Source organism: Sporothrix schenckii (assembly GCF_000961545.1).
Source record: "Sporothrix schenckii 1099-18 chromosome Unknown Cont43, whole genome shotgun sequence".
NCBI classification, from domain to species: domain Eukaryota; kingdom Fungi; phylum Ascomycota; class Sordariomycetes; order Ophiostomatales; family Ophiostomataceae; genus Sporothrix; species Sporothrix schenckii.
The window spans coordinates 469,525-495,258 of NW_015971144.1; the positions used below are offsets into that span (position 1 = coordinate 469,525).

Genomic DNA, 25,734 nt, shown 5'->3' on the forward strand with positions numbered 1-25,734 from the left:
CCAGAGAAGAGCGCAAAAGTTCCATGTTTTTATTCTTTGCTGTTTTGATTTTACATGTTCCCTTAATGTATATGCCCGTTACTTGGTTGTTTGTCTGTTGCTACTTTTCTTGTTCTTTTGTCACGAAGACCAAACGACCCAGAGATACCAGAGACGTATCACATAGACTCCCCGCATAGAAACATTCTGTTCACGTCCGCAAACTTAAAGTCTACATGTATATGGAAATCTTAAATAGACGAGAAAGAAAAGAAAAATTCATTCTTCGCTGAGTCGTTCCCATGTCTCAGGAACGCGCTAATTATGTGCCGCTTATGTGACCGCTACCTCCATTCTATGTAATGAAAAGTGCAAACAAGGTCCTTCTGGCCGCGCTTGCCAAGCTGACCGACAAACAAGAGAGTCTTCTAAGGAAAGAATGCAAATCGGATAGCTTTGATGATATGGCAAATGGACAAAGGAGAAAGGGGGGAAATAATCAAGAGTCAAAAGACAAAATAGGAAAGTATAAACGACATAAATCTTGCATCTGTGGCTTCGCGCTCTGACGACCAGTTCAGGCCGCGAAGTCATACAGGAAAAGATTACAATATAATGTAAGTTGGGTAAAAAGGGCGCAGATCAAAAGCAAAGAAAGGAAAGAGATGTCGACGCCACAAAGCACTCAACGTGGCCATAGTTCGCGATGCAGATTGCTTCGGCTTCGCTGGACGCGTGGCCGCGTGGCCGGGTAGTGACCTGCAGTGTCGTCGAGCGCCTAGCTCGGCGGTGGTCGGCCCATACCGCCCGTTGTGTTGCTGCGGTTATTGCTGCCCGGGTAGTTGTGTTGTTGGCTCGCGTTGCTCGGCAAGACGTTGCTCGTCTCACGCCGTTGAGGTCGGCTGCCGCCCCGGAAGTAGTTGTAATGCGTCGGATCCTGGTCCGGCTCCCCCTGCGGTAGGTTGGCACGGCTCTGGTTACTCGGCGTAGTGTTGCTGGTCTCGCGCCGTGCGGGACGATTGCCGCCGCGGAAGTAGTCATAATGCGTAGGGTCCTGCTCTAGCTCCTCCTGCGGCAAATTGCCGTAGCCGCCAGGACCGCCGCCGTACATACCGGGCGCGGGCCCACTGGCTTGCCGCGCGCCGAACGAGCCGTTGTTGCTTGAGTGACCGGGAACCGCGCGGCGAGGGATGGGCGCGGCCACCGGCATGGCGGCGGCGTTGCCGACCAGGTCGCTCAGGCTGTCATTGCCACTATGGCCGGCGCTATACATAGGGGACCGTGACCGCGACGACTCGAGGCCGGTGCCCAGCAACACATTGGGACCAGGGGATGTTGAGCGCATACCGTCATAGGGCGAGGGCGACCGCGTGCGCACTGGGTTGATCATGGGTTGAGACTGGTTGGCGATCGGGGGACTGGGAATGCCAGGCTTGTTATAGCCGGGCTCGTAGATCGTGCCCGTCTCGGGACCACCTCCCATACTGCCCATACGGCCGCCGCCACCATAGGCCGTCGTGTTTATGGAGAACTGCCGACGTCCCGTCATGCCGCCGACCGGGGTGCCTGGCCGTGAGTCGGTAGCACCCATCATGCTGCCAGGTGTGCCAGGGCGGATAAGGTCGCGTGCGGTGCCAAAGATCTCGCCGCCGCCGTGCTCATCGGCGAATTCGTCACGGTTCTTGTAGTACTCAAAGTCCAGGCGCGACTCCGGCACAACCTCAAAGCCGGGCATAACGGCCCCGGCGGCCTTGCCAGGGCGCTTGGCGTTCATGGGGTCCATCACATACGTGTCCGAGTAGCCAGAGACAGATGCGCTGTCGCCCGAGCCGGCCTCGCGGCCAGCCGTCAAGCGGCCCGAGTACACACTGGCCAGGATGTTCTGGGCCTTGGCGTGCACCATGGGCGTGATCAACGGCTTGTAGAGGGCAGGGTGGCCGAAGCGAGCGGCCAGGCGGTCGCTGCGCAGGTTCTCCTTGCTGGCAATATCGAGGCCGGCCTCCGGGTTGGCCATGACGTTTTGCGTGGTGTAGTACTGCATCTTGTCGTCATAGGTGCGGGCGCAGTACCACTTGAAGGCGATCATGAGAAAGGGGAGGGGGGCAATGACGTAGGCCTGGTAGTGGTTTGCGTTGCCGCGGACAAAGACGATGAGGAAGGCGACAAGGTTGGCGAGAATCGTGCCAAAAACCATGCGGTTGAACAGGACGCGCCAGAAGACACCACCCGACTCCGTCTTGGTGACAAAGACGTAGAGAATGAGGTACTTGCGCAGTACAACATCAATCGCAAAGTAGATGGCAGCCGCGGCGAGGACAAGCGGCTGGACGACGGCGAAGCAAAGAGCTACGGTCGAGTAGAAGAGGAAGTAGTTGTAGTAGCTAGCGTAGTCAAACGGTGGAGGGGCCGTCAGCTCGATCATTTCGCGCGGCGTCGGGCTGGAGACCTTGCGCATAATGAAGCCCCAGAAGAGCGGCCACAGCTGAGCAAGATCGACGGCGACGCCCATCTGGCGCTGCAGGAGCCAGGTAATCCAGAAAGGCGAGATGTTGCAGAGACCGCTCAGCAGGTAGTCGCCAGGCTTCTCGGAAACAATGGCCTTCCAGCCGTCCTCGCCGGTGCTTGTCTTGTCCAAAACAGCCGAGATGAAGCCCCACACGGCACTAAAGAGGGAGAAAATCACAAGGTTGTTGAAGACGAAGAAAGAGTACAGCTTGGCCAGGACGTGGCGTTCGCGGCCGGTCTTGGTCTGGTCGCCCGACTGGATGGCGAGGCGGCGGAAGAGGACGGGGAGCAAAAGGTAGACAGCAGATGTGAGGGCGGGCGACGCCACACCCTGCACCAGCTGCCAAAAGTGCGTATTGGTCTCGAGCTGCGTTTGGAAGGCGCTCCAAACGAGGCCAAGATTGCTGAGGTTGACGAGGAAAATGGCAATCATGGCGTTGGGGGCGACCCAAAGGAGCGTAAGCAGAGCGACCCAGAGGTTGTTCATGAAACGGCGGCGGCTCCGGGTGGCGGCAGTGAGCGGCAGATTGTCCCAGATAATGTCGTTCGGTCGTGTGGCTAAGCGGATCGTGGCGCCCTGAGGACGCTTTTTACGCGCGGCATAGGCGATCGAATGGGCCTCGCTGATGTCTGAGTAGGAGGCAAAACCATAGGACATGGTGTTGCGCTTGTCGACGCTCTGGCGCACTTCCTTGATCTCGATCTCCAGGTCCTTGATGCGCTGGGTCAGGTACTCGATGGCGTCGACCTTTTGGCCCTTGGGGTAGGTGTCGTACGAGTGGTCCTTCTTGGACGGCTTGCACTGGGGCCGGGCGGCTGGCAGGTTTTGGGGGTCCTTGAGGTACTTGGCGAGGACCTTCTCGAGGGCACGGACGGCCTTGTCGTGCTCCTTGATGAGCTCGGGGAGGACCTTGACGTTGCGGGCAATGGCCGTGCGCGAGAACGACGAATTAGGCGCGACCTCGTCAATGATACGAGCAATGCCCTCGTCGGAGCCCATCTGCTTGGGGATGTCGTACATCATGAGCGTCCGCGAGTGGAGGCTCATCTGGTACTCTGGGCTCTCAAAGTACTGTCGCCGCAGTGTGAGAACCTTCCTATAGTTCCACAACAGGAAAGCACACACGACAATGTTGATGACCCAGGCGATGATGGAGGTGGCCCACTGCGGGTTGCCAAAAACGTTGGCGGGGCCCAGCATGGAAATCCAGACGTCGTTGCCATAGCGGACGCTGTTGGTGTAGTTGATGGGGATGAGGACGGCGCAGCCGATGACGGCCAGAACCAGAAACATGTTGCGGCACATGAGGGTGAAGCGCATGAAGATAGCAGCGTCCAAGCCCACCATGCGGATTAGGTCCTGCTCGTTGGTCTTCCACAGCGGGCCGACCCATGCAAAGACGCCCTTGCCCATGGGCGGTGGGACGTGCTGCTCGTCGGCATGCTTGAGCTTGGGGGCATAGACGACGGTGTGGTATGGGCGGATAAGGGAGAAGAGGAGGGCGATGCCGGCAGTGACGCCGAAGGATGTACCAACGGAGGCCCAAATGGAACCGACCTGCAGCTGTGAGCCAAATGGGTTTTGGAGCAGCAGCAGCAGCTCGTCGGCGGCGCTTGTTGGCGTTGCTGTTACTTCTCGACCGAAGACGAGTGGTAATGTCTTTGTTGCTACATCCATTGTGTATGTGAGTGTTCTTTCGTCGCAGCGTCAGCCGAAAAGGCGACGAGAGGTGTCCGACAAAAAAATAGTGCGGAGGTGAAAGAGTGACAGGGAGGCCGGGCGGCAGGATAGTCAGGCGGTTCGGAAGGTCCCTGATTTCTTGTGTGGGTTTTCTATCACAGCCACGAAGTATATATTGGGGTTGGTTTCAGTGTATTGTTGGCCTCTCAAGGGAACGGGTGAATCAGAACCGGCTGATATAGACCTGTTGTAGAGGGCGGGAAGAAGGGCTCGGCGGCTGCAATTGTCGACAGTTCGTTGGATAGTTCGTTGGAAGGGTATTGACGTCAACAATGCAAACTCGGGGAATACGGGAGGGCGGCAACTAATAAAGTCGACGTTGGGACGCGGCTGTGAGCGTTGACGCCGGGGCTTCAGGGGTCGCGAAGTACAAACAAAGAGATGAAGAGATGACGGCTGCTTGCGAGAGACCGGTGACTGTTGGTTCCTGGCGCTGTTTTGAGACAAGACGAAAAAGAAAGACAAAAGGTCACAGGAAACAAAATGTCGTCGAACAAAGGAGCAGCAAGCGAACGGATCTCCAAATCGACGGAAGAAGAAACGAGCGCACACCACAGTAACAAAACAAGGTTGCCTGCAGGCCAGGTCGTGGTGACTGTCGTGATCGAAGCGAAGGACAGACGGGAGGAGATGGGCGATGCCGTGTTCTCTGGGACGTTCCCCTTTGCCTCAACTCACAGGGCGACACAGTACGATTGAGCCGTGGTGATGTGACGCGGGCTTGCGAGAGGAATGATTTTGGAAGAAGGCTGGCGTCCGTACCAACAGCCTGTCGAAGAATGGGGGGAGTGATCGTCGCGAGGTTCGCTGATCAGTTGAGGGTCGGCTCAGGCTGCTAATCGGACAAAGAGAGGCCACAGAAAAGGGGCTTCGAGTGTGATGCCGAAAGCAAAGCGAGTGACGAAAGAGCAAGAAACGAGAGAACAAAAGAAGAGACGACAAAGACACGAAAAAAAAAGAGGCCCAAAAGCGAGCGGCAGATCGAGAGGTCGATACGAGAACGAGTGAATCGCGGAGAAATCCAAATCGATAAAAAGTACAAAATGGCTGATGCCCAGAGTGATCAGCAGAAACAGAACAAGGACAAAACGGGAAAGGCACGCCAAAGAAAACTGGAAACGCAACGTCTTCCTTTTCCCGCGCATACTGTGGTGGTGTGGATGGGCCGACCGAAGCGAGGCGAGGCGATGTGATGCAGGGGTGGTGGGTAGACAAATGCAAGGGAATGCTGCACAGATGGCGAAAATGCTAGGGTATCTGGGCATTTCTTCTGTTGACGTGGAAAGGCCTGGATGCACTGTGAGGGAAAAAAGTGGACCAAAAAGGCCCCGGAGGCAGGGAGTGGATGGCACCTGCCCGCGTCAACGGCTGTGGGAAAGAGTGGAAAGGGCACAATCCAGAACATCTGGAAGGGTCGACCGACCGGCAAGTCGACCGTTGTTGCGTTTTCTTTCTTTCCTTTTTTTATTGCATCTAGACTACTCCACTTTACAAAAAAGTTCTACGAAGCGCGGAGGACTCCGTGCCTTGTATCGATATTGGAATACTTGACCACTACGACGCATGTGTACGCGCGAGAGCATACGCGGTACACGCGCCGGTTGTTTCGGTGCGCGTTAGGCTCACGTCCGATGCTGTGTCGTGTGCTTTGTCCCTGAACGTGTAAAAGGGGCAGAAGGAAGTAGCACAGACTAGGACGGCAATTCCTGGCAGTCCATGGAAAGAGCCACCGTTTGGCTACTGCCGCACTATTGCACTAAACACAGTAGCCTACAGGTACCTGAATCTCTGGACGCTAGGCGACCCGCAGAACAAAAACTGCTAGCGGCCTTGTCTCAAAGTTGCCCTGGAGCCTGGCAGCACACCCCCTGGACCAACGTTGAGAACGAACGAAGCCCACCCGACGTGTTTTTCTTCGTATTCGCCAGGGGGGCGGGAGTGAAAGGAGGGCAGAAGTGGGGTGGCGTTGGAACTGGAACTGGAAAGAACTGGGGGTTGGCTGCGCTTGTCCATGCACTTTGTTACACTGAATGAAAAGCTCTGCAAAAATCATGTCAAGTGCCCCAATAAAGTTTCTATTTTTGCCATCCACCATTCCAACGGCGGCCTGTGCCCGGTTTGCCCCTGGCAGACATTCACGGTCTGGCCAAAGTAAGACGGACCCTGATTGTTTTATTTTGGCCTTTGCCAGTATTTCGTAAATGGCCACGAATACAGCCCGTCCAGCGGATGGGAACACTTGTGAGGGGCCGTTTTTCCACGTCAACAAAAGCCCACATAAGCCCACATCAGCCCACGTCAGTGGTGAAGATACTGCTAAAGCATAGAGGTTGGCGTATGTCTTGTCACCAGCAGACGACAGATGAAACTCGAAACCGGCCGAGCCAGCTTGTCCTGTGACTTCACAGCTTTTGCGCCATCCCACCCCCGGCAAGCAGGGACAGCCTGGCTTAACAATGCGGGCCGGATACGAGGAAATGTCAAAAAGAGGCCTCTTGTCGCGATAGGAAACGCTACCGGAGTCATGCTCCATGTTCAAGACAAGCTTGTTTTGTCCTCCAGACCCGAGAGTCGTGGACTTTCCAAACGGCAAAGGTCAAAGCATCTGCCAACCGTCGTATCCAAAACGCACTGACGCAAAAGAGGCATCAACTCGACTGGAGGGTAGACAATTGTCGCGATTTGCGGGCCACGCGGATGTGCTGGTGCATCACGAGCTTGGGTTGTCTTACTCTTTGGGACAACGGTGACCTCGCGAACTAGTGGGCGACAGGTCATCTGGTTCAACCTCCCATTTGTGGAGGCTCCATGCCGTGTGATGTTGGCTTGACTTCGAGATCTATTTGCTTTTGTTCTTGTTGCAGTTGTTGTTCCTGCTTCCGTCATCCTAGTCTTATTCCTGGTGATCCTGTTCTTGGGCCGCATCGATATGCTTATCTCTTCCACGTGCCGTACTACCTCAGAGTTCAAACAAAGAGATAAATATAGCAGCTTGCTTTTTACGAAGGAACGTGCAGATGAAATGAACCTGCATCGCATCGCTGGTTGGCAATTGCTGGCAAATCAAATTAAACTAAAGCCAAGGGAAGCAGAGCAAAGGAACAAAAACACAAAGGGGATTGGCACGCATTGCACACACGCAAAACATGCATGCAGCGATCCCTCCGTCTTAGTGTCCCGTTTGGCTCTGAATACGAGGGTTGTTGTTCTTGTCTTGGCAACAGGCGACAAGGGTCGCTCATGGGTGTGCTTCCGCATGGCAGTTTCCGCCCAATTGACCATTTGGTGACATATACCTTTCTAGAGGCCATCGGAAGGGAGCAAAGCACAGCCCTCCTAACCTTGCATAACATCATTTCATCGCAATTTTTGTTAGTCGCATTGGCGGTCCTTTCGCTGCGTTTGTTTTCAAACGAAAGGGTTTCCATGCTTCGAAGCTGTAAACTGCAGCTCGCCAAAAGAGTTGGAAAAGCGCCAATACAGATCTAGAGCGACCATGTATTATCGCACACCCTTAACGAGCAAGGCAATGGAAAATGTTGGCGTTGTTGGCATGTCCAAAACAAGGCATAACATGTAACTGGGATTCGGCTGCAACGTATAAAAGGGCGTACACAGGAAAACATGAGAGCTCTCGGCTTAGCCGTGAGGGAGAGGCTGAGCCACTGTTTCCCGTTAATGCTTTGCACTTTTCGATATTTTACGAGCTCAATGCTACGTTTCCTTGGGAAAATCTAGGAGAGGCGTCGTCGAAGGAGTTGCCAGACGAAGGGATGGAACATTTATGTCTTTGAAGAAGGGAGAATCATTTTTTAAAACCAAACACTGACTTCAAGAAGAAAAAAAATACAGTAAAACATAGACAAATTTAAACAATAGCGAAATAGGAAATACAGCTGGTTTCTATTTATTTGGATTTCTTAAAATGATAATAACGACACTGCTTACAAAACAGAAGATAAAATATGAACTCAATAGAATAAAAAAAGACAAAAAAATATTGGTCTGAGACAGTAATTAAATAACAATACGCAGAACTCATAAGACGCAAAGACCTAGCACGATGCATATTCAAATAATGTCATGAAAGAATTAGAGTAAAACGATGCATAAATATCATACGCGTAGTTGCAACTGGAGTTTCCTCAATCCAAAGGTACCGTTTTCTCCCTTTTGTTTTTCCAAAATACAACCTTGCCACCAATACTTACCTCCCCCAGATAGAGGACGCAGGAAAAGAAACGTGCAAAGGAAACCACATAAAGACGTAAACACGCATGTGCATAGGCCCACGATCCCTTCTATAAGGAGAGCACCGGATCCGACATGATCCCCTGGTTTTCTTGGGGATATATCTCCGGCCTCTCGTATTTTAATGAGTTGTTTTTGTTGGTTTTTGTCGAGCTTTTAATAATTTCACTGTGCCGTCGGGTTCATATATCTGCCCGGAAAGAACCCACCCCTACATTACATATACAAAATGCTGAAAAACGGATTTTGCTCACGCCGTGTCGACGCGGGACCTACGCTGGTCCTTGGCTGCGCGTCTTGCGTGCCGTTTTACCAACAGGCGGAAGCGGCTTCTTCTCGCGCTTGGCGCGGCTGTTGCTCTTTTTGACGCCGAGGGCCGTTGTTGAGGTCGACGCGATTTCGTCGGCCGAGGGAGCCGGCCCGAGGTTCACTTCGAGAGCAGGCGCCACGCCAGCAGGTGCGCCCACAGGGGCTGTGATGGGGTCGGCAGCGGGGGTCGCGACGGTGACGGGCGAGGGCGCAGGGACCTCGACGGGCGGCGCAGCCGGAGTGGACGTGGGCGCCGCATCGGCAGCCGTTGCCGTCTCGGCCTTGGTGTCGGTCTTGAGCTTCTTGGCGGCGGATGCGCCGTCCTCGCTGTCATCGGCAGACTCGACGGTGGCGGCAAGCGGTTTGGCGGGGAGTGACGATGAAATAGCCGCGGAGCCGCCAAAGAGGGAGCTGACGGGTGCGGGAGCAGATGCTTCGGGAGCCGCTGCTGCGGACTTGTCGTCGGCCGCTTCGTCGGCCTTGCGCTTCTCACCAACGATAGCATTGCCGGATGTGACAGATTCAGCGGGCGCAACTGCCTGAGAAGGCGCAGACGGCTCTGCTGGCTTGGGGGGGAGGCCGGATGGCAAGGACGGCACCGCGCTGCCATTAGTGGTGGGCGCCGTCGGCGCGATGAGCGTCACGGAGGGGGCCGAGGCGGTGGGGACGCTGCTGGTTGCAGTAGGTTCTGATGGTCCCGGCTTCTCTGCTGGCGCCTCATCAATTAATGGTAGGGGTGCAGTGGTAGGCTTGTTGTCGCTGCTGCCGTTGCCGCCACCGGAGGCGCTGTGGAACGTGTCGATGCCGCCGTTGGCCTCACTCACGGGCGTGACGGGCTTGGCAAAATCGGTACTGTCCTTTTTATCGGTAACCGCGGTGCTTCCATTAAAAAGTCCACCGCCGACCGAGCTGGAGGGTGAGTCATCCTTCTTAGCAGCGGCATTGCTGTCGGGGTTCAGGGCACCGGAAGCATTGTTCCCAGTCGTGGAGCCTTCGACAAAGACTGGCTTTGGGGGCAAACTGAGGTCGGGCAGGCTGGACAGCTTGGCAGTCTCCAGGGAAGGCTTGGAAGCACTGTTGTTGGTAGGACGTTCCGAGGAGTCTATTGGAAATAGAAAGAAATTTCACGTTAGTTCGTCTGAAGAGCATGCAATGTCGGTGGAAAGCAACCTCCATTCGATGCGGCGTGGTGTAAGAGCTCTGGTGGATTGAATCTGTTGTTCCCCGTTTCATTCGACCAATGACAAGGCGAGAAACCAAGTAGCTTGGCAGATTTGCGACCAACGGGCGATCTAGGCCGGGCCATTCTGGCGACAAGCAATGCAACGGACAAGATGGCAGCAAAATGGCAAGAAAAGGACAAGATGACAAACAACTAGAGACTAAAATGGATGCTAGAGCACAAGACAGATACCGTGATGCCGCTGCGCAGCGCTGGGTGGAAAGGGCGCATACCTGAGTTGCCCACGGGCGCGGAAGAGAAGTCGGCCATTGCGATAACGTAATCGGATATGAAAGCACACAGACACCGGATGCACGAAAGCGAGCGAGTATTAGACGAGACGCAGAACGAAAGAATGCGGGTGCAATGCGAATTGGGCGTGTTGATGATGTCTGGGATGTTGCTGGTTGGCAGTAGGAGGGAAAGAAGAGAAGGAGAGAAGATTGGGATGGGCGGTGGAAGGAATCGAGAAAAAGAATAGGAAGGGAAAGTGCGACGAGCAAGGAGGAGAGGTTCTTGCCCTACCCGCCGGCAGGTTTGGGGACAAACAGCTGTACGGGGGTATGGCGAGCTAGGCCTAGCGGGAGGCGGGGAACGGGATGCAATGAGAGAAGGAGCGACTGAGGGAAGCTGAACTCCGGTGGGCAGCACGGCAGAATGGCCAAACGTTTAACGGCACAGTGTCAGCTATGGCGTAAAGGGGTGGATGGTAGCAGCCCATTGGAGCCTTTTGGTTCTCATTAGAAAGGACCAGAACCGGGGACACCGTGGGAGGGGCTGCTGTCGCGAGTTGTTTTCCCAGCGTGGATGCTGAAAGAAGGACACTCGGACATTACAAACTACGGTTGCAGAAGAACCGCAAGAGGAAAGGCTGCATCGGCACGACAGGCGACAAGGTGCGCAGTACGCCGTATATATGGACGGTGATTGGGCAATTCGCCATGGAAAGATGACGCACTGCTTGTTGAACAGGCGAAACAATGAAGACGAAGAAACCAGGAAGACGGAGGAAGACAGACAATGGAAGGGGAACAAGGCGCTGAGGTGGTGAAGTGGAGACAATGAAGCCGATACGCACTGTCTTGGTGCGTGCCAGAAGGCTGCAGGCCGGCCGTGCCGCTCGCCAATGCACACGGCGCATAGGAGGAGAACGAAGAAATGACGTTCAAAGTGCATCAGCGAAGATCAGCATCGGTAGCCGGAATGGCCCTGATGGATGGCAGGTACTGTTCCATGTATGGATAGGTGCAGGGTAACATGCGGGGCAACACTTGCCCAGCAGGTTCAGAACACAATGGCGTGCATCGCTCTTTCTCGATCCGGGGGACGCGCCTTGCCTGTTGCGGTTAGTGGGTCTCGACTGGACAACAATTGGGAAGCCCCGATAGACGCATTTGAAGATTCGGTTAGTGGCATTTCACTTTGACAACGTCGACATTGCAGCCTTTTGCCAATTATTGATACGCTCTGCAAATGGTACGATGAAGTGAGGAGCTTCTTCGAGGAGCTTCTCGAAGGACTAGAGGGGCCGCCAAGAACGCGACCGAGGCCCAGCCCATCGTCAAAGCATCGGGCCTGTCGCACTACCTTCAGTGTCTTCCATCCCCGTCGAAATAGCAGTCTAGTAGAACAAGCTGGACAAGCTTGGTGGTGCATATATGAACTGCTTGGTGCATCCAAGGCGAGTGGCGGCGACGTCGACATGGCCACCGGAGCGGACCGTGAGATAAGAAGGAAGTACGTTTCTGTATTGCCTAGACTTCCAGACAGACCGCGCCGAGACCAGAGCACTCTCGCCGAGACTTCCTTATCTCTTTCGTCTTCGCTGAGACCGGGGATGTCGCAATCCCGTTTCCAAGAATTACCAAGGACAACGTACAGCGACAAGAAGCTGGGGACGTCTGGGCGTCTTGGGAGGTCTCGGCTAGTGTCTGGGCGATGCGACGGCCTGGTATCTCGGGGAGATTCCCCTACTTTTCGACACTTTGAGAGATGTGTCGTACAGCAGTGGATATTGGCTTCGTGCGAAAGTAAAGCGGAGGAGGTTGGAAATGCATAGTGGGATATTGCCGTTACTCACGATGGAACAACTTGCTCGTAATGCTTTGTCGCGTTTTGCGCAAGTATCGCCTCGTAAACGACCCACACCGAGTCACATGCCCAGTCACCTGCCACTAGCGGTGATATTTTGTGGGTCTGGCACTGTGCGCCAAGAACGTCAAAGGCTGCACTGCCACGGTGCGAGGCGAGATCAGAACAAGCATTTCCAAAGCTTCACGTTGGACGTTGACAACTAAACCATCGACAGCCCTGACGATTCCGAACCACCGAACTCACAGACGGGACTTGTGGAACACCCCAGAAGCTTGGCGAAGAGGATGCTTTTAAGGCCCAAAATATCTCAAAATCTCAAAGTTTCAAAAGTTTCAAAAGTCTCAAAATTCCAAAACCCAAAGAAAGGGATAATTAATCTCTGGGAGCCAATGTACAAAGAGAAGCACGCCGTTATCATCACAACAACCACTGGATGATGAAGCTTGACAGGGCAGAGAAGGACAAGGCCATGGAACAGCTGTGTACCGCGGCTCATCATGCTCAAGGCCGGACAGCCAGCTAAGGTGCACGAACTGCACGCATCGACGGACGCGGCTTCACCGTGCTTCGGAACGCCAAGTTACGGCCAAGAATTTGCCACGCTCGCGCTAATCCATGGACGGCTGAGTCACCTGACTGGATCGACATTAAAGTTTTGCTATTTGGACGAATCAGGGGCGCGGGGACTGGGCGAGAGTCGTACGACAAGTGTCGAACAAGGTAGACAAAATGGACGAAGGGACCCAAAAATACCGACAAACAAGACGCTGGCCAACGGGAGGCGTCCCTTTGTGCGCGGGGTGTGTCGCCCTTGCTCTGCGCGTGTCTGCAGCGCCGAGACACCCCGGGAACAGTCCGGTGTGCGCCGACGAGACTCGACAAGGCTCGACAAGGCTCGGCGGGCGCTTGGAAGGCCCACCCTCCTTCGTATGACTACACACGGATGCGCTGTCGATGCACCATGGGGGGGCACCGTCTGTCGTGTGGCGACCGTTCTTTTGCAAACAGTCTTTGTAAAAGGATGTTGACGACAGTCGCTATCTTTGCTATTGTCGCCATTTTCTCTGCTTTCTCCATTTTCGTTCGGGTTGCACCCCTGTGGCGGAACCAACGGTGCTTGGCGAGGGGCGATGACGTGCCCCGATGGATGCTCGGCAAGCGTTTTGTGATGTATTTACTGTTTGGTTACGAAGAAGGTCGTTTTCGTTATCTCTCTCACGGATGGGGGGCGGGGATGACAGGACATATAAAGACGCGGCATTCGCCACGTCTTATGACATCTGGGAACCTTAATGCTTTTTTTTTCTTTACATTCTTCAAACATACAAACATCGTTTAAGAGTTTGGATATCCAGATCCTATTCTTATCATCACTCCTTTTGCTTTATCAAGCTATCCACTCGTTTTGTTCACTCCCTCTCAATGGAACACCGCGAGAACACTTGAATACGCGAAACGATCAAACGACCACACCGAACAACAACACAGAACCAACCACTTACACGACACTCTGCCACCTTATCATGCCTACACCATCGTTCACACAGCACCCATTCCTCCTCAGCGTCGAGGATGTCGCCAAACAACTGGAAACGGACGTCGACAAGGGCCTCACGGCCGTGCAGGTGAAGCAGCGCCAGGCGCACTATGGGCGCAACGAGCTCGAGGTCCAGGAGCCGACGCCCTGGTACTCGATCCTGATCAAGCAGTTTTGCAATGCCATGATTATTGTCCTCTTTATCATCCTGGGCGTGTCCTTTGGCATCGGCGACGTGATTGAGGGCGGCGTAGTGGCGGCCGTCATCGTCATCAACGTCACCATCGGCTTCTACCAGGAGTCGCGCGCCGAGAAGAAAATGGACGCGCTGCGCACGCTCTCGTCGCCCAGCGCCACCGTGGTCCGCGACGGCCACTCGACGGTCGTGCCCAATGCCGACGTCGTGCCCGGCGACGTCGTGCTGTTGCGCACGGGCGACACCGTGCCCGCGGACGCGCGCCTCTTTGAGTCGGTCAACCTCAGCTGCGACGAGCAGCTGATGACGGGCGAGTCGATGCCCGTCGACAAGGTGACGCACAACCGCATCCTGGACCCGACGTCGACGTCGGGCGCCGTGGCCACCGAGGCCGCGCGCGTGACCGACGGCGACCGCATCAACCTGGCCTTTGCGTCGACCAACGTCAGCAAGGGCCGCGGCCGCGGCATTGTCATTGCGACGGGCATGGACACGGCCGTGGGGCGCATTGCCGCGGCGTCGTCCGGCAAGCACAGCCGCAAGCCGGGGCGGTCGATGAACGTGCGCAAGTACGGCCCGCGGCAGGCGGCCCTGGGCAGCGCGCGGCGGCTCTGGGACCTGGTGCGCAAGCTCATCGGCCTCAAGGACGTGACGCCGCTGCAGCGCCGCCTCACGTACCTGGCGTACGCGCTGTTTGTGCTGGCCGTCGTGATTGCACTCATCGTCTTTGGCGTGCACAAGTTCGACCTCAACAGCGAGGTGGTGCTGTACGCGACGTCCACGGGCATCGCGCTCATCCCTGAGTCGCTGGCCATTGTGCTCATCATGACCATGGTGCAGGCCACGCGCGTGATGCGGCAGGCCAACGTGGTGGTGCGCGACCTGGCGGCGCTGGAGCTGCTGGGCGGCGTGACCAACATCTGCTCGGACAAGACGGGCACGCTGACGCAGGGCGCCATGATTGTCAAGAAGGCGTGGCTGCCGCGGCAGCGCGTGCTGACGCTGCACGGCTCGACGGACCCCAACGACCCGACGACGGGCACGGTCCAGGAAGACGACGCGACGAGGGCGGACACGAACACGAACAATGCAAACAACGCAAACTACGCAAACAACTCAAACAACACAAACGACGCAAACAACGAGCCGGGCGACGGCGCCGCGGCCGTGCGGATGACGCCGGGCCTGCGCACGTTTCTGCTGGCCAGCGCGCTCTGCAACGCGGCCACGGTGCGCCAGGACCCGGAGTCGGGCGAGTGGCAGGCGATTGGCGAGCCGACGGAGATTGCGCTGCAGGTGTTTGCGCAGCGGTTTGGCATGGGCAAGCGCGCGCTCGAGGCGGCCGGCTGGACGCAGCGCACCGAGTTCCCCTTTGACAGCACCATCAAGCGCATGAGCGTCGTCTACGACGCGCCCGCGGACGTTCCGGCCACGGGCGACTTTGTGGGCGCGCAGAGCGCCCGCACCAACAGCATCGTGCTCACCAAGGGCGCCGTCGAGCGCATCCTCGAGCGCTGCACGTCGATGGCCCGCGACGACCAGGACGCCGAGGGCGAGGGCGAGTGCGAGCCCATGACGGACGCGCACAAGGAGACGATCCTGGCGCAGATGAACACATTTGCGCCGCTCGGCCTGCGGGTGCTGGCGATTGCGTACCGGCCATGGCACGGCCGCTTCCAGGACGAGGGCCATGGCGAAGGCGAGGGCCAGAGCGAGGGGGCGCAGGCCACCGACAAGGAGAGAAGGGACACGGCTGCGGCCACCGCGCGCGCCGACGCCGACGCCGAGCAGGACCTGCGCGCGCGCGTCGAGCAGGACCTCGTCTTCGTGGGCCTCGTGGGCATCTACGACCCGCCGCGCGTGGAGACGGCGCCGTCGATCCGCGAGTGCACGGACGCGGGCATCCACGTGCACATGCTGACGGGCGACCACCCGGCGACGGCCGAGGCGATTGCGCGCGAGGTGGGCATTCTGCCGGACGCGTCGGTGACGGGCACGCTGCCGGCGGACGTGGCGCGCTCGCTGGTGCTGCCGGCGACGGCCTTTGACGCACTGTCGGACGCGGCGCTGGACGCGCTGCCGCAGCTGCCGCGGGTGGTGGCGCGCTGCACGCCCGAGACCAAGACGCGCATGATTGACGCGCTGCGGCGCCGCCAGGCGTTCAGCGCCATGACGGGCGACGGCGTCAACGACGCGCCCAGCCTGCGCCGCGCCGACGTCGGCATTGCCATGGGCTCCGGCAGCGACGTGGCCAAGGGCGCGGCCGCGATTGTGCTGGCGGACGACCGCTTCAGCTCCATCGTGGCGGCCGTGCGCGAGGGCCGGCGCATGTTTGACAACATCCAAAAGTTTATGCTGCACCTGCTGACGTCCAACATTGCCGAGGTCATTGTGCTCATCATCGGCCTGTCCTTCCAGGACGCCGACGGCTTCTCCGTCTTCCCCGTCAGCGCGCTGCACATTTTGTGGATCAACATCTTCACGTCGGCCATGCCGGCCCTCGGCCTCGGCATGGAGAAGGCGTCCATCGAGGTCATGCACCGCCCGCCGCACGGCCGCGGCATCTTTACGCGGCAGCTCGCCTGGGACATGCTCATCTACGGCGTCGTCATGGGTGCCGTCTCGCTGCTGACCTTTGTCGCCGTCGTCTACGGCGTCAACGGCGGCGAGCTCGGCCACGAGTGCAACCGCGAGTGGTCCCCCAGCTGCCACGCCGTCTTCCGCGCCCGCGCCACCGTCTTCGTCCAACTCACCTACCTCATTCTGCTGTCCGCCTGGGAGTTCAAGGACATGCGCCGCTCGCTCTTCCGCCTCAACCCCGAGAACCCGCACCCCTTCCCCCTTAACGTGGCCACCGACCTCTGGGCCAACAAGTTCTTGTTCTTCTCCGTCGTCATCGGCCTCATCCCGCCCATCGTCCTGGTCTACGTCCCCGTCATTGGCGAGAGGGTCATGAAGCACCGGCCCATCACCTGGGAATGGGGCCTGGTGTTTTCCGGCATTGCCGTCTTCTTGCTGGCGGTCGAGGGCTGGAAGTACACCAAGCGCAGCATGGGCCTCTTTGACGAGACCATTGGCGCTGCGAGGCACGGCCGGCGCCGTGGGGGCGGCGCCAACGGCGGTTCAGTCGAGGCCGGCCGGCCGCCGCTGATGCAGAAGAGCGTGACGATGAGCACCATGCAGTAGTTGTGCAGACTACGAGCGTTGCGGTCATTCATCAATAGTTAGCGATATCTGACTTTGATTTTGATTTTGTTGTTATTTTCTTTTACTTTTCTTTTTATTCTCGCTGTTTCTTTTCTTTGATAGTTTTCCTTTGATATGATTCCCGTCTTAGAGGTCTACGGACCAAATTCCCAGCAAACGGGCGACGCAAGTTACCATACTTTTATTTTTTATTATCTAGTTTACAATACGAAGACGAATGACTTGAACAATCTTGAGCTCTCCTTTAAGTGCCTGACTTTGACGAGCCAATTCCTCCTCGAATGCGGCCGTTATCGCTGTAATCGCTGGCCAAGCCGGAGACGTCAACAGCGAATGCTTCGTCGTTTTTATGCACGTATAAAAACTTGATTTGGTGCCAATCGAGCCGCGTCTCAAGTTGACTACCCCGGAGTGGGAATCTGGTCAGCATCCGTGCCCATGATATCATAGTAATAGATGGACCAACAATAGCCATCGTATGGTTTCCCCTTTCCACTCACTTTCTTCATCACTCGCCAATTGAGCCGCAGTCTTTTGCCTGTACATGACTCGATGAAATCATGATCGCCGGCACTGCGAATACCATCTTCAGGTGGTCCATTGATGACCCGGCTTTCCATTCCCTTTCTGCACTGTTAATACTCCCTCGAAACGTTGAGTATCACCATGCACCGAATTATTCGGCGTCCGCTTGTGTTGGTGAGCTGTTATTACACCGATCCCTTTTTTATGTCTTCCTGCACGCGCTCGACTTTCTACTCCAGACGCAGGGCCCCAAGGCGTCGCTATTCAAACGCATCTCCTGGGAAGAGGTAGACATGGAGATGGGAATGTGTTTCATTCGCATCCTCGCATCGATGTCGTAATTGTCAGGATTATTCCCTTGGCTGCTTGATGTCACTGCTATCAAAATAGTGTCTCAACCAAAGGACGGCTTGTTGAGCAGGCAAAATGGTCGGAATGGCTACTTAGCCAGCCAATACATCCAATTGCCTACCCCGGCTCACCGTGTCCTTGGCTTTTAGAATCCCCTATTGCATGTTTATTGCTATAATGAAGTGTGCTATAGGTGACGTCGGAGACCAAGGTGCTTTCTGGCCATATTCACGAGAAGAGCATAAATGCTGTGACCATTCCCACGAGCCTCGGTGAAGAGATGCTATCGTGACTTTTTTGTACACCATATTAGATTTCACAGTTTTCATCCACGTCAATGTCTTTCTACTTGTCATAACGCGAGACTTCTGCCACCTCCTTTTCGTCTCCTGATTTGTGTGACCATGTCCTGCACCGTCCTTTCTCAGCCAACGCCGCTAACCACCGGCCCTATTGTTGTCGCTTGCAACGCTCCGGTGAAGGTCCCGGTGCCCATCCCTCTTCCGGCCAGCATCCCGGCCACCATCACGGCCCACACGCCGAATCCCGAGCCGCCGCTGGTGTCCGCCGTGGCCGCACAATATACGGGACGCCTGACTGTCCCTGCTCGGCCGGCCTTCAACTGGCGCAACACCGCCGATCGCCTGCGTGAAGGTCTGCACAGGCCGCTGCCGTTTGAGAGCGACAAGGTGCAGCGGTACCGGCCGTCGGTCTTTCACGAGATGGGGCTGGGCAGGGACGGTGAAAAAGGGTTCGACATGAACGACTTTGATATGGAAGACATGGACGACGTGGACGACATGGACGAGATACTGCCGCGAGCACGACGACCGCGGCCCGCGTCGCTCTTTTTGACCAACCTGCATGCGTTGCGGCTCGGGTTGGACGACGACAACCAGCCGGCGATGACCAGTCCCGTCGCATCGGCCCGGAAGCGCATGTCGTGGTCGCCCGCATCATCCACATCCGCGTCGACCTCCACGTCCACGTCGACCTCGCCAGGCCTGTCCGACCGCAAGCGGCCGTGGTATGCCAAGCTGGGCGGCAGCGGCAGCGGCGGCTTGCGACTGGCGCCGAAGCGTTCGATCTTGTTCTTGTCTGCGAGGGAGGATAAGTGACAATGGAGAATACGGTGCACGACAAAACGAGACAACAAAACGAGACATGACTAAAGATCTGTACTGTAAAAAGTAATAATGTATTTCATAGTGGCAAGACAAGCTAGAGAATATATGCACTGTGCAAAACAAAATGGAATGCAAACAAAGGGAATGAGCGTGTCGTTATGTACAAGAACTGCAATGAGCAGTCTGAGACGGTTGACTGGTACCGTCCTCGGACGGGATGTGTTTGGCCATTGTGTGTGTCTGGGCGACAGGGTCTCGTCGAGTTGAGATGGTGTGTAGACGGTGTGACGGAGTCTATGCTCGACGTCGTTGCCGGCAGAGAAGCAGGGACGATACAGATGTCGTCCGTGTCTCGCTGGCCTCGCTCTGCGCGGCACGTATTTGCCATGGGGCAGAGAGCGCGGCAAGGCCTGGCCGGATGCTGCATGTATTGTGCGGCGTACAAAAGTACAAGAGTACAAGAAGACTTGACGCAGTCCCTCCTCAAGTCGCCAGTGTACCCCACGCCCGCACTTGCCGCTGCTCAATGTTCTCGCCAAACTTGCGCTGCAGCCGGTGCAGGATGCGCTGCGCCTCGTCCGACTGCCCCACAAACGCCAGGTGCCGCACGGTGTCCAGGCCCATGGACACAATCCGGGCTGCGTGCGCCGGCCGCCGGCCCATCGGCGGCTCCGCCGGCATGCGGTGCCGCAGCACGCTGGTCAGCAGCGTGTCGTTGTCCAGCAGGGCCTGAGCGGGCGCGGGGCTGGGCTTGGTCGGGTGGCGCAGGTCGAGGTGGGCGCGCTCGATGAGGACGCTGGGCCGCGGGTCGCTGTCCATGATGCGGGCGAAGCCATCGTATAGGGCCGGGGAGGGGTCGGCGAGGTTCCAGGCTTTGAGGGTGGACATCCACGAGAGCTCGAACCAGGGCCAGACGATTGTGTTTTGGACGGCAGCGGCGGTGGAGGCGGTGGAGGCGGAGGAGGCGGTGGCGGCGGCGGGGAGGTCGGCGGCGGCCTGGCTCATCGTGCGGTAGGCGTCGTCGAGCGTGTCGGCGCCGCCGGCCTTGGCCTTGACGAGCGCGTCCAGCACGAACGCGGCGCTGCCGACGCGGTAGGCAGGCGCGTTGCGGGCGCGGACCTCGACCTGCGCGGGGCCGTCCTGGTTTTGCTGGAGCCGCGCAATCCACTGCCACACCACGGCCTCCATGGCCGGCTCGGCCGCCAGAAACTGCACGAGCACGCTGGTGAACTGCGTGTCGGCGACAAACGACAGGTCGCGCTCGAGCCCCGACGCCCGCAGCCACTGCAGCACGCGCAGCCCCGCGCCCGTGTCCGCCATGAACGTCTTGGCCAGCGCATGCGACGACTGCACGGCCTCGCGGCGCTTGGCCAGCAGACAGCCGGCCGCGCGCTTCGTGGTCATGAGGCCGCGGGCGACGGCCCAGTCGAAGATGTCCATGGGGTCGCGCTGGGCGGTCTCCGCATTGGTGGTGGACGGGTGAGCGAGCGCCGACGAGAGTGGGGCGGCGGCCGTCAGGATTCCCGGGGCGTTCGGGGTATTCGGGGCATTCGCTGCTGCCCCCGGCGCGGCCCTGGTGACGCTGGGCGGCAGATTCGGGCGGCTGGCGAGCTGGTCGTAGGTAAAGAGCGGGTTGGACAGGATGGCACGGAGATGGCGGTCGGTTGGGCGGTGGCGTGGCGACGACGACGGCGTGCCAATTGGCGTTGCTGCCGTGGGGGCGTCGGCGGCCCTGGTGGATGGCTGCGTCACTGTCTTCTTAGCGGCCGCCACGGCGGACTCGGCATGGTCGTCGCCCAGACCATGTTCGCGGTCGAGATGTTTGCGGAACGACGTCGTCAGCGTGTCGAGCAGCTTCTTGCGGCTCTTTTCGTTGAGCGGCAGGGGGTGGTGAATTTTGGGCAGCATGCCCTTGAGGGAGCTGTATGGCCTTGACGGAAGCATCGTGGATGGTGTGGGGGGTGCGCGTGCGCAGTGTCGTTGGCGACGATGGAAGCCAAGAGAGATGTGACGATATCATAGAACGAATGAGGACAAAATGGTCAGCAGGTTTGCCCTACCCCACAGTGGGCTGGGTGTGAACTGCACGTGACTATACACGTGCATGACCATGTGGGTCCAATGCCGTTAGCGCCCAGACCCCAGCGTTCAGTGTAAGTCGTAGCGGATACTGCTGGTGAACTCCGCATCGCGAGAAGGGTGCTTCGGTGGCGGCGATCGATACACGGAGGCGTGCATGTGTGGGCGGTATATAATTCCTTTTCCCCATGAACTGGAACGTGATACAAGCGTCACTCACCGGCATTATCCTGCATCGATCACATCCAACTGCCTCCCAACATGGCCCGTACCATTCCGCCCATCCACGAGGACGAGACCTTCTACCGTGTCATGACCTTCTTCAAGCGCCGCCCCGACATTACGGAGAAGCAATGCCACGACCACTGGCGCTTCGTGTACGGGCCGCTGGTCGTGCCGTGGGCCTTCAAGTTAGGCATTTCCCCGTGGACGCTGCAATGCAATTCATATTTAAGTCGTATCGCTACATGGCTTATGTTACAATCATGACTGTGCCGTCTACCCTCTCTCCAACAAATCATCCCAGTCCCAGGGATCTTGGTCTGACCATGTCCCTGCCGCAGGCAAGCCGCCAATGTTGCGGTGCGGTGGCTGTTCGTGTTGGGTTGGCTGTTGTGGAGGTTGCTGCTCGAGCTCCTTGACAGCCTCCAGGGAGACGACCGAGACACGGCCGTCCGCCTCAAACAACGACGACGGTGCATGTTGTGCCTGCGGGCCAGCGCCCGTACTCACAGTCGTGTCGGCCGTCGACAGGTCCGGCACGGATGGCACCGTGGACGCCGTCTCGTCGAGGTGGTGGAACACTGCGTGGTGCAAGTCCTGGTGCAAGCTCTGCTGCATGCACTGCTGCATGCTCTGCTGCGTGCTCTGCTGCGTGTCCTGCCGGGCATACGCCTGCGACGCCATGACCGTCTCGAACGCGGGTGGCGGTGGAGCCGACGTCTGTAGTGGCGTCGCCCTCCCCTTGCCTTTGACGGGCACTGGCGGCGGCGACTCGGTGCCGTCCATGCGCCGCTGGAACAGGAGAAGTGCGCGGTTGGTGCGGTCGTAGGGGTAGACGGCCGGCAGAAACGTGCGCGTCATGTCCTTGAGGGTGCGGCGCAGCGACTGCAGGTGGGCGACGGCCTCGATGGCGCCGTCCATCGGCAGCGTCTCAATGTACCAGGTCAGCGCCTCGGACGCCATGGCGGCCCACTGCACGCCGGTGCACTGCAGCGTGCGAATGTCTTCGCGCCGCCGGAACGTCTCAAACAGCTTGGCCATGCAAATGGACGCGTGGCCCAGCGTGGCCATGCTCGCGGCGGCGGCGTAGTCGCCCGAGGGATTGGGATTGTGCGCATGGGCGTGGTGCTGACCGTGCGACGCACGACGGGACGGCGATGGCATGTTGGGCGACGGCAGGGGGTAGCCGCTCGGCGAGCCGCGGGTTGTCCGAGGCGGAACGGTGCGGGTGCGGTGCAAAATGATCTTGGTGGCGTTGAAGTGCAGGTGCAGCACAAACAGAAAGTGGTAGCAGTCGTGGCCGGTGATGGGCCCTTGGCGCACGCGCTCCGACAGACTGGCGAACCACTGGTTGAGGCGGGCATCGAGGCTGGCCACGTCGGGCCGTTGGCTGTGCGCGTGGCGCTGGGCGGCATGCTGGTGATAGGCGTGCGGGAGCCCGCCGCCGTCATAGGGTGACTCCGCAGAGGAAGAAGAGGATGCAGCGGCGGCGGCGGCAGCGGCGGCGGCGGTAGCGGCAGCCTCGGCCTCCGCGGCAACGGCTGCCGCCGGGCGGTTCTGGAAAGGACTGCCGGCGCCGTACAGCTCGTCGGTCATCTCGCGCGCCAGCTCCATGAGGTCCATCAAGTCGTCGTTGACCTCGTCTTCGAAGCTCGGCGGCGCGCGCAGATCGTCTTCGCCGGGGCCCGCGACGCTGCTGGCGTCCGACGACGGCATCGTGCTGGACGAGCTGGGCAAACTGGACAAACTGGTGCCCCCGCCGGCAAACCGCCACGCCAGACGCGACAGCTGCAAGGTGCGGTTCTTGATGGTGAGTGGCCGGCGCAAAAACACGGCCCAGAACTGGTCGTGAACCGACGCGGCCCAGACGAGCCAGTGCCGGATGGCCGTCTCTTCGGCGGTCAGGGCACGGCTGCTCGAGGCCGCTCCCAGGTCGAGCCCCATCTCCAAGATGAGCTTGGACGCCAGGCACGAGTACATGTAGCCCGTCATCTGGTTGTCGAGGCTCGTCTCGACCTCGCACAGAATCAAGACCGTCTGGACCGTCGCGAGCGTCGGGCGCCCGACGTCGGTCTCGACGGCGCGGCGTGCCGCCGTCGCCAGCCGGTTCTCGCCGTCTGGACGCAGGAAGCGGTCTGTGACGTCCGGGCGCGTCGAGTAGCGCAGACCCGCCGCCAGCATGGCCAAGAAGAGCGCGCTGCGGTGCTTATGGCAGCAGTCTTTGCGGTGGACGGGGCCGCTGCTGGGGTCGTCGTAGACGCTGTCGTAGAAATCATTGTCCGCCGACTTTGGCAGGCTGCCGTTGCTGGTCTGGTGCAGCGTCATAAAGTCTTGTTGCGACACAAACTTCATCATCGTCTGGTAGCGGTGGAAGAAGAGGCCCAGCAGGTAGTCGACGAGCGGCGGCGACAGGCCCAGGTCGTCGCAACTGGCAGCGCGGGGCCGTACCGTAGGGAACGGCGCGGCGGCTACAGCTGCAGCAAACGTGGCCGCGACCGCAGCCGTGGTGGCAGCCGGTGCTGTTTGCTCAACGGTGGCGCGCGGCAAGGACATACTGTGGTCGTGGCCCTGACCGTGTTCATGACGTGGGGCGAGTATCTGTGCGTGCGAGGGCGCACAGGGTGGGGCTTGCGATGGATGCGACGGGGCGCGCTGGCGACCGCCGCCAGGAAGCAAGCTACTCGCACTCAGGTTCACCATGTGCGACGACGTATACGACGACGTGTACGACGGCGCGTACACCGTGTTGGGCATGTAAAAATTGTGGGTGGGCGGCGGTGGCATCGACGATGGCGGCACTTGCGACTTGGCCATGGTTGTGGTGATGTTGTTGTTGTTGTTGTTGTTGTTGTTGTTGTTGTTATTGTTGGCAACTGACAAAATCGTGCTGTGCGCGTCGATGTCAACGTCACTGGGCATGGCAATGACAGACGGCGGCGCCACGGATGCGCCGTCGTCCATCTCCAAGTCCATGTGCTCCCATGCGGAGAATTGTTGGACGTGTGGCGGTTGATTGTGACTGTGACTGTAACTGTGACTGCGGCGCTGGCCGTGGTTCAGCTGCTGCTGCCGCAACAGTGCGTGGTTGGTCGCCCGCGCTTCGGCCAGGGCCTCTTCGAGCAGCCGCACCTGCTTGGCCAGCGCTTCGGCCTGCGGCTTGTAGTGCCCGCGGTTGCGTTTGCCGTCGGACATTTCGCACGCGATGCCGCGCTGCTGGCACTGCGCGCACTCGCGCTGGCCCGGGATGCCGTCGCATTTAGAGCGCTTGCTGCGACAGTGGCTGCAGGCGACAACGGCGCGGATGCGTTTCTTCTGGGGGTGTTGTGACGTCGTCGACTCGGACTGTTGGGCCGGCTGTAGTGGCTGAACTGACGGCGGCATCGACGATGTCGTCGGTGACGTGCTGTGCTCGGACATGATCTTGTCCTGGGGTCTCGTCGGGAGTGCTATCCAGGTTGAAAGGTCGTGGATCATGAGATCATGCGATCATGAGATGTCGAGATAATGAACAAATTGTGCTCCTCACGCATTGGTAGTGAATGGTCAGATAGAGATAATTCACGATAAGAAGAGAACACGGCGTTATAAAAAGAAACATGACTGAAAACAGTAAAGATGGGGCAAACAATGCGGAGAAGACGTTGTGGAGATCCCATGTTGACTCGCTTCGTTTCATTCCTTCATTCTTCCTGTCTCTCTCAGTCACTCCTCCGTATCAACTCCGGCCTGCAGCAGCGTGGAGGATCTGCAGAGTCTGGAGACCACTTTGTAGTGCCATAGCATGCATGGGGCTCTCCGACCCATTGACCCACGGGCTCATGGCCATGAATTTAAGGGTTGTATGAGCTCACAGTCTCCTATTCCCCGTCTTGTCTCCCCACTGGCCGTCTTGGACGGCCGCTCATCGGATATGGTCTGCACCATCTCGCGGGCGTTGATACGTCCGTTGTCCGGTCTCCCCCGCGCCCTTCCAGTTTAGCGCCAAGCTAGCAGGAAGTTGACAACCGAGCCCGTCACGCCAACGTGCAAAACGACGACAAACAACCAAAAACGGGGTCAAGATCGGGGTGGAGGTGCGACCATGACAGGCCGTCGGGGTGTCGGGCTATGACAAGCGTTCAGTAGCAGAAACGAAAATGAGACGCGATAAAATACACGGAATAGATGAGTAATTGGCGGCTTGACAAATGCGGCGACCGACGCAGTTGATTTTGCAGCTAGGAGTATCGTCTTCTTTTGTGAGGGGAAAAAGACGGCAGAATGTGGACAATTTGGTGCCGGGAATTAAACTCAGATGGGCCCACACTTGTCGCCATTTACAAAGTATTGCCGATCTTGGAGTGCAGGTCGCATGTTGTGCAGACTACATAAGCAGATTTAGCGCACCGG

The 25,734-nt window shown here is 58.1% G+C and overlaps 9 protein-coding genes across 9 annotated transcripts; 5 read left to right on the plus strand and 4 right to left on the minus strand.

Annotated features, from left to right (window-relative positions):
- Positions 1-757: 757 nt before the first annotated feature.
- On the minus strand, positions 758-4,162 carry SPSK_02181 (uncharacterized protein; the record flags this gene model as incomplete). Its single annotated transcript, XM_016729056.1, has 1 exon — positions 758-4,162. The coding sequence occupies one exon, from the start codon at positions 4,160-4,162 to the stop codon at positions 758-760; it is 3,405 nt and encodes a 1,134-aa protein (XP_016588889.1).
- Positions 4,163-4,708: 546 nt separating this feature from the next.
- Positions 4,709-4,924, plus strand: SPSK_10497 (uncharacterized protein; the record flags this gene model as incomplete). Its single annotated transcript, XM_016736890.1, has 1 exon — positions 4,709-4,924. The coding sequence occupies one exon, from the start codon at positions 4,709-4,711 to the stop codon at positions 4,922-4,924; it is 216 nt and encodes a 71-aa protein (XP_016588890.1).
- A 3,824-nt stretch (positions 4,925-8,748) lies between these two features.
- SPSK_02456 (uncharacterized protein) lies at positions 8,749-10,277 on the minus strand (the record flags this gene model as incomplete). The annotated part of the gene is made up of 2 exons (XM_016729327.1): positions 8,749-9,887; positions 10,241-10,277. 2 exons carry the CDS (start codon positions 10,275-10,277, stop codon positions 8,749-8,751), a joined length of 1,176 nt encoding a protein of 391 aa, XP_016588891.1.
- Positions 10,278-12,598: 2,321 nt separating this feature from the next.
- On the plus strand, positions 12,599-13,129 carry SPSK_10477 (uncharacterized protein; the record flags this gene model as incomplete). Its single annotated transcript, XM_016736871.1, has 1 exon — positions 12,599-13,129. One exon carries the CDS (start codon positions 12,599-12,601, stop codon positions 13,127-13,129), a length of 531 nt encoding a protein of 176 aa, XP_016588892.1.
- Positions 13,130-13,624: 495 nt separating this feature from the next.
- SPSK_02183 (calcium-transporting ATPase) lies at positions 13,625-17,020 on the plus strand (the record flags this gene model as incomplete). The annotated part of the gene is made up of 1 exon (XM_016729058.1): positions 13,625-17,020. One exon carries the CDS (start codon positions 13,625-13,627, stop codon positions 17,018-17,020), a length of 3,396 nt encoding a protein of 1,131 aa, XP_016588893.1.
- Positions 17,021-18,321: 1,301 nt separating this feature from the next.
- SPSK_02741 (uncharacterized protein) lies at positions 18,322-19,035 on the plus strand (the record flags this gene model as incomplete). Its single annotated transcript, XM_016729608.1, has 1 exon — positions 18,322-19,035. The coding sequence occupies one exon, from the start codon at positions 18,322-18,324 to the stop codon at positions 19,033-19,035; it is 714 nt and encodes a 237-aa protein (XP_016588894.1).
- A 492-nt stretch (positions 19,036-19,527) lies between these two features.
- SPSK_02482 (uncharacterized protein) lies at positions 19,528-20,988 on the minus strand (the record flags this gene model as incomplete). The annotated part of the gene is made up of 1 exon (XM_016729351.1): positions 19,528-20,988. The coding sequence occupies one exon, from the start codon at positions 20,986-20,988 to the stop codon at positions 19,528-19,530; it is 1,461 nt and encodes a 486-aa protein (XP_016588895.1).
- A 396-nt stretch (positions 20,989-21,384) lies between these two features.
- SPSK_10495 (uncharacterized protein) lies at positions 21,385-21,612 on the plus strand (the record flags this gene model as incomplete). The annotated part of the gene is made up of 1 exon (XM_016736888.1): positions 21,385-21,612. The coding sequence occupies one exon, from the start codon at positions 21,385-21,387 to the stop codon at positions 21,610-21,612; it is 228 nt and encodes a 75-aa protein (XP_016588896.1).
- A 9-nt stretch (positions 21,613-21,621) lies between these two features.
- Positions 21,622-24,819, minus strand: SPSK_02195 (uncharacterized protein; the record flags this gene model as incomplete). Its single annotated transcript, XM_016729069.1, has 1 exon — positions 21,622-24,819. The coding sequence occupies one exon, from the start codon at positions 24,817-24,819 to the stop codon at positions 21,622-21,624; it is 3,198 nt and encodes a 1,065-aa protein (XP_016588897.1).
- Positions 24,820-25,734: the final 915 nt, after the last annotated feature.